The sequence below is a fragment of the Oncorhynchus masou genome, unplaced genomic scaffold, assembly GCF_036934945.1.
Source record: "Oncorhynchus masou masou isolate Uvic2021 unplaced genomic scaffold, UVic_Omas_1.1 unplaced_scaffold_938, whole genome shotgun sequence".
NCBI classification, from domain to species: domain Eukaryota; kingdom Metazoa; phylum Chordata; class Actinopteri; order Salmoniformes; family Salmonidae; genus Oncorhynchus; species Oncorhynchus masou.
Window position 1 is genome coordinate 266220 of NW_027015869.1, and position 7679 is coordinate 273898.

General features: G+C 41.4%; 1 protein-coding gene across 1 annotated transcript; it reads right to left on the minus strand.

The window, feature by feature from the left end:
- Positions 1 to 1138: 1138 nt before the first annotated feature.
- LOC135538294 (zinc finger protein 239-like) lies at positions 1139 to 7605 on the minus strand. Its single transcript, XM_064964201.1, has 2 exons — positions 5944 to 7605; positions 1139 to 5740 (listed from the first exon to the last, which is right to left on the minus strand). Exons 1-2 carry the CDS (start codon positions 6314 to 6316, stop codon positions 4965 to 4967), a joined length of 1149 nt encoding a protein of 382 aa, XP_064820273.1. The 5' UTR covers positions 6317 to 7605; the 3' UTR covers positions 1139 to 4964.
- Between the last annotated feature and the right edge of the window lie 74 nt (positions 7606 to 7679).

The window sequence follows — 7679 nt, forward strand, 5'->3', positions numbered from 1 at the left end:
AACTTTTACATCACTGGTTAGAAGACAATTAGTTGAAGACAGTCATCTAAATTCTAGAATGTCGGATGGAGATTCTGGAAGGCTGCCCGACATGGGGGGAGGAAACAAATAAGTTGCTTCGGTATTTAACTTGTTTAATTTTTAAAATTTATTTTACCTTTATTTAACTAGGCAAGTCAGTTAAGAACAAATTCTTATTTTCAATGACGGCCTAGGAACAGTGGGTTAACTGCCTGTTCAGGTGCAGAACGACAGTTTTGTACCTTGTCAGCTCAGGGGTTTGAACTTGCAACCTTCCGGTTACTAGTCCAAAGCTCTAACCACTAGGCTAGCCTGCCGCCCCATTTGACATGAGATTTCAAAACCGACAAGGGTTGGGAAAGTACAGTGCCTTCGGAAAGTATTGACTTTAACCACATTTTATAACTTTACAGCCTTATTCTAAAATGGATTAAATAAAATGAAAAATCGGCAATCTACACACAATACCCCATAATGACATAGCAAAAACAGGTTTTTTTTAGACATTTTTGTAAACAGAAATAGCTTATTTACATAAGTATTCAGACCCTTTGCTATGAGACTCAGAATTGAGCTCTGGTGCATCCTGTTTCCATTGATTAACCTTGAGGTGTTTCTACAACTTGATTGGAGTCTACCTGTGGTAAATTCAACTGATTGGACATGATTTGGAAAGGCACACATCTGTCTATATAAGGTCCCACAGTTGGTAGTGCATGTCAGAGCAAAAACCATGAGGAATTACCCTTCTGCAGAGAAGAATGGGAGAAACTCCCCAAATACAGGTGTGCCAAGCTTGTAGCATCACACCCAAGACTCGATGCTGTGATCGCTGCCAATGGTGCTTCAACAAAAGTACTGAGTAAAGGGTCTGAATACTTACGTAAATGTGATATTTCCGTTTTTTTAAGCGATTAGCAAAAATGTTGTTTTTTTTAAACAGGTTTTGCTTTGACATTATGGGGCATTGTGTGTAGATTGATGGGGGGGGGGGGGGGGGGGAACTATTTAATCCATTTTAGAATAAGGCTGTAACATAACAAAATGTGGAAAAAGTCAAGGGGTCTGAATACTTTCCAAGCCACTGTATTTGAGTGATAGTTTATACAGTGTCCCGCATTATTCATGCCATTAGAGTTTGAAATTGACAGCAGCGTTCTAAGTCCTGCAACCGCCAAGCGGACCAGAACCAAATATATTGATCTGTTTTATGAAGCCATCGATTGTGTCATCGCGATAACTATAAACTTTTACACTAACAGCACCAACAGTAATTACTAACAGTAATTAACCATATTTCGATGTGAGCAAAACGTGAGCTTGCGTAATGTAGTCGTAACGTATGCGTTCCATTTGATGCAGTCAAAACGTGAGCTTGCGTAATGTAGTCGTAACGTATACCTTCCATTCGATGCGGTCAAAACGTGAGCTTGCGTAATGTAGTCGTAACGTATGCGTTCCATTTGGATCAAAACATCAAGGAAGACGGCGAAATATAAAATAATCTAATATGTACAAATAAATCAACATTTCAATGTAGGATGATATAAGTATTATGTTACCCACTATACAATAAACTATCTCACGAGTTTAACCGTTTGCAGAGTTAAAAAAAATAATTGCTTGTAATGCACAATTTAACCGGGCGCTGTAGACAGCTCCCATAGTGACTGTGCAGCCCGTTCATTAGTCTTTCCCCAATAAGAGATACACAACGATTGTGCGTCTACGTCGATGATGTTTCGTGGAGCTAATCTTAGTTTAGGTTTAAAAAAATGCATTTTTAGTTGTTCTCAGAAGAATAAGTTGGAAAAAAGAATGCCAAGGTTCATAGGAGCTTTCGTATTTATTATCATTTAAAAACAAAACTATTGTGGCGTGTATTAACTACAAGCACATATGCGTTCAATTTTAATTAAATTTAATTAAAACATGTCAACTCTACCTATTGAATTACAACATGAACTCTACCTATTGAATTACAACATGTAAATTCTACCAATAACATTGGCAAAACATTCTACATTTTTACATTGTTTTAATTGACAATATGAGCCCGTTTTTAAAGTGACGGTCTCTCAGCCATCTCATGAAAGCACCAACAGTAGGTGGTAAAGTAAATATAACCCCACAGAGTGTGAAACCCTCACCATGTCATCAAACCAACACACCTTACTCTTCTCTATTTTTTACAAATTATTTGCCATTTGTCTTACAAGAAGCTAAAATTACTATGTATGCTGATGACTGCAGACTCCACACATCAGCACCTACAGCCATGGGAGCGCACGGAGACTCGTAGCAAAAGGACTTACAGAATAAACTGGACGTACATGCATCTAAAATCATATTGTATTTGGTTCCAACCATCTGAGACCTAAACCTCACCTGGGGTTGTGCATGTGAAGATGGGGTGTGAATATCATGGTCAGGTCATATTGACTAAGTTGTTGTTTAGATGAGGTGAAGTTATCATGGTCAACTGTTAGACTAAGTTGTTGTGTAGTTATCATGGTCTAGTCATATTGACTAAGTTGTTGTTTAGAGGAGAAGTTATCATGGTCAGGTCATATTGAGTAAGTTGTTGTGTAGTTATCATGGTCAGGTCATATTGACTAAGTTGTTGTTTAGATGAGGTGAAGTTATCATGGTCAACTGTTAGACTAGGTTGCTGTGAAGATGGGGAGGGGTATTGTCTGTTATAAAAATATGTTCTCTGTTTTTGACACAAAGATCCACTGTACTAGTTGTTCAGACTCTGGTCTTGTCCCATCTTGATGACTGGCTGGTAATGTGGTCAGGTGCAGAAAAGAAAGACCGAGCAAAGCTGTCTCAAAACAAAACAGCACGTCCTTGCCCTTTAAAACTACACACATAGAACTAACATCAACAGCATGGTTGATAGTCTTTAGGGTTGAGGAGAAATGGACGTCGTCTTGTCTTAAGATATATTTGTGTGTTGAAAATACCGAACCACGTGTTCAATGTATTTGTGTACACTTCAGAACAGACAGAGGGCCTTCAGAGAGTATTCAGACCCCTTGATTTGTGCCCACATTCTGTTACCTTACAGCCTTGTTCTAAAATGGATTCAATTGTTTTCCGTCATCAATCTACAAACAAAACCCCCGTAATGACATCACAATACCCCCGTAATGACATCACAATACCCCCGTAATGACATCACAATACCCCCGTAATGACATCACAATACCCCGTAATGACATCACAATACCCCGTAATGACATCACAATACCCCGTAATGACATCACAATACCCCGTAATGAAAAAAAAAAAAAAAAATTCTCTCTCTCCAAAATTGTTGCAAATTTATACAAATAAAATTAAAAAACTGACATCACATTTACATAACTATTCAGACCCTTTAAATCAGTACTTTGATGAAGCACCTTTGGCAGTGATTACAGCCGTGGGTTTTCTTGGGTATGACGCTAACCTGTATTTGGAGAGTTTCCCCCATTCTTATCTGCAGATCCTCTCAAGCTCTGTCAGGTTGGATGGGGTGTGTCGCTGCACAGCAATTTTCAGGTCTCTCCAGGGATGTTAGATCGGGTTCAAGTCCGGTCTCCGGCTGGGCCACTCAAGGACATTCAGAGACATGTCCCGAAGCCACTTCTGTGTTGTCTTGGCTGTATGCTTAGGGTCGTTGTCCTGTTGGAAGGTGAACCATCGCCCAAGTCTGAGGTCCTGAGCAGGTTTTCATCAAGGATCTCTCTGTACTTTTCTCCGTTCATCTTTCCCTCGAACCTGACTAGTCTCCCAGTCCCTGCTGCTGAAAAACATCCCCACAGCATGATGCTTATGGTGGTCTAAGAGTCCTTCAGGTGCCTTTTGGCAAACTACGCGGGCTGTCATGTGCCTTTTACTGAGGAGTGGCTTCCGCCTGGACACTCTACCATAAAGGCCTGATTTGTGGAGTGCTGCAGAGATGGTTGTCCTTCTAGAAGGTTCTCCCATCTCCACAGAGGAACTCTGTCAGAGTGACCATCGCGTTCTTGGTCCTTGGTCAGGGTGGTGACCTTCTCCCCCGGGGTCTGAATACTTTCCCGAATAGACTGTAGATACCCCACCAGACGCACCACTGAGTTTCTTCACGGTATCAAAACCGTGAAGAATGAGGATCCAAAATCCTGTAGCTAATGGGGATCCCAATAAACTAAAAACTCACAGCAGACCACACACATCTGTAATGTCTCTCTCCAGTGTGTGTGTTCGCTGATGCATCTTCAACTGTGAGTTTGTGTGCGTTCAGTCAGGTAATCCGCTCGAGCAAAACTCTTCCCACATTGATCACAGCCCTCTCCCCTGTGTGTCAGCATGTGTCTCGTCAGTTGTACTGCTTGACGGAAAACTGTTTCCACATATAGCACAGAGGTATGGTTTCTCTCCTGGGATTTTCAAAAAGCCTTACTTTGGTATAACTCTTTCCACACAGAACATTTGGAAAAGCTTCTCTCCAGGTTGTGCGTCAGCTTGTGTAAAGTCAGTGGGCGGATTGGATCATGCTTAAGCCGCTCGCCCCCCCCCCCCCGTCTATGGCCCGTGACGTAAATGGGCGAAAGCGGTGATGGAGGAGCGCCCTTCTCAAATGTAACGGTAATCTGCATCGCTCGGTCATGTTGTCAACAAGCCAGCACGGTGCGTCGTCCAGAAACATACATATCTTTTCCATAAAATATGAACTGCTCAAATGAGTTTTTATTGAGAAGGCAGATAAAAAAAAAAACATATTAACTAAAGCAATCACTTCTTGCTTTTGAAAACACAGAATCCTAGTCATGACTCCACGAGCTTAAATCTATGTCACTTTTGTTTTGAGCACATTTTGCCATATGGGCTTTCCTGGTTCCAAAACGAATGCAATCAACTTTCGCCAGATGCAAACACTTCGTACCGGGGCAACCCAGGCGAGATGATCGACCTCATTGATCAAAGCTTCTGTAAGATTTCTCTCCCGCGTGTGTTCTCTTGTGCCTTGTCAGTTGTACCGTTTGACGGAAACTCTTTCCGCATATAGCACAAACAAAAGGTTTCTCTCCTGTGTGAATTCTCTGGTGTATAGTCAGTGTTCCTAAGGTAGTGAAACTCTTCCCACATTGATCACAGACATATGGTTTCTCTCCTGTGTGTGTTCGTCTGTGTTCAGTCAGGGAACCAGCTTCGGCAAAACTCTTCTCACATTGATCACAGTTATATGGTTTTTCTCCGTGTGTGTTCCGCTTGTGTATAGTCAGTTGTCCTGACTGACGGAAACTCTTTTCACATACAGCGCAGACATATGGTTTCTCTCCTGTGTGTATTCTCTGGTGTATAGTCAGTGCTCCTAAGGTAGTGAAACTCTTACCACATCGATCACAGACATAAGATTTCTCTCCTGTGTGTGTTCGCTTGTGTTCAGTCCTGGTATCAGCTCGAGCAAAACTCTTCCCACATTGATCACAGCGATAAGATTTCTCTCCGGTGTGTGTTAGCTTGTGTTTCGTCAGTTGCCCTGGCTGACGAAAACTCTTCCCACATTGATCACAGCCATATGGTTTCTCTCCTGTGTGTATTCTCTGGTGTCTCTTTAGGTCTCCTAAATGTGGGAAACTTTTCTCACATACATCGCAGCTGTAAGGTCGCTGGATCACTTTCAACCCTGGAGCCTTCCCAGATGATAAGACCCTTCCACTCAGCGAGCGACCGTTAGGGTTGTCCCCTGTGAAACAAAGACGTGAAGTTTAGGCTCCTCACATGCACCAAAGTACTTAACAATGACCTAGTGTTGAAGCATCTTCCCCATCCAACACAGATGAGCTGCTATACAACACTGAATAGTTACGTTGAGCAAATACGGGTCAATTAATAAATATTGACCAATCAATGAACTGCTACAGAAGCAGATTGTAGTCTAATACACACCATTGTTCCTACTTGATGACATCGAATCTGAATCTCCATCGTTGTCCTCCACGTTCCATTCTTCATCGCAGTCTGTAGCATCGTCATCAGACTGGCTGGGACTCATGGGTCCCACAGTAGATTCTTCCTGCATCCTACTGATGTCATCTTTCAGTCGGAGTAACCAAGACATTCCCTGCTCCTCCGATTTCACTGAATCTGCATTTTCCCACATTTCCTCCATGATTTTACGTCGCAACGAGCGATGGTTCTTTCCTTTAACTTGGGAGCCATCTATTCCACAACGTTCACACAGGTGTCGTAAATTATCCTCCGTTAGAGGGTGTAAACTCTGTTCAATTTCTTCCAGCAATGCCTCCTTCTCTCCACTCATGTTGTCCTGCTGGTGGGAACAACAACAATGCAGTCAATTGCAAGACAGCAGGAAGTCCATACACTTTAGATGACCTGTAGAAGTAGAAGAAGAAGAGAGCAGGAAGTCCATACACTTTAGATGACCTGTAGAAGTAGAAGAAGAAGAGAGCAGGAAGTCCATACACTTTAGATGACCTGTAGTAGTAGAAGAAGAAGAGAGCAGGAAGTCCATACACTTTAGATGACCTGTAGAAGAAGAGAGCAGGAAGTCCATACACTTTAGATGACCTGAAGAAGAAGAAGAGAGCAGGAAGTCCATACACTTTAGATGACCTGTAGAAGAAGACAGCAGGAAGTCCATACACTTTAGAGGACCTGTAGAAAAAGAAGACAGCAGGAATTCCAGTTGATAAATGGCTCCTCCAGGTTGCCATCTATCAACAGGTATGGAAGTATTCCCAAATTCAAGTTCGTTGTGGTAGTTTTTTTTTTTAGAAGAGGACAAACGGTGGACGTTTCCGCGGCTATTGTCCCATTTTCATTGATTTCGATGTGAGTGATTAATATGCTCGCTATTTATTACAGTAAAACAAACTAATCAATTTTAGTCTGGAGTGACCGCTTGGTAAATATTGGTGCGTAAGCAGTTTGTAAAAGGTAGTATTTTAGCCAAATACAAGTAATCTTAACAAGTGTGACGTGTGTGTGTGTAGAGAGGAATTTGTATGTCTTGGTCTTCAACAAAATCACAAATTATTTCAGCATATTGATGAATTTGGACATTTAAAACCTCTGATTAATGATTAATTAAAGAGACATTAATACAGGTAATGAGTGGAGGACAGAGGAGCCTCTTAAAGAAGAAGCTACAGGTTTGTGAGAGCCAGAAATCTTGCTTGTTTGTAGGTGACCAAATACTTATTTTCCACCATAATTTGCAAATAAATTCATTAAAAATCCTACAATGTGATTTTCTGGATTTTTTTTCTCATTTTGTCTGTCATAGTTGAAATGTACCTATGATGAAAATTACAGGCCTCATCTTTTTAAGTGGGAGAACTTGCACAATTGGTGGCTGACTAAATACTTTTTTGCCCCACTGTGTGTGTTATTTCATAGTTTTGATGACTTCACTATTATTCTATAATGTAGAAAAAAGTGCAAATAAAGAAAAACCCTGGAATGGGTAGGTGTATCCAAACTTTAGACTGATACTGTATGTAGATTGATTTTCTTATTTTCTTTAAAAACAACAAAACACAGACAATACCAATGGCCACACACAGAGGGTGTTCTGGTCAGTGGGTGTTCTGGTCAGTGGGTGTTCGTGCCCCACTCGCCCAAAAACATCGGCAAGGCCCCGCCCAGCCCAAAGGGATTTT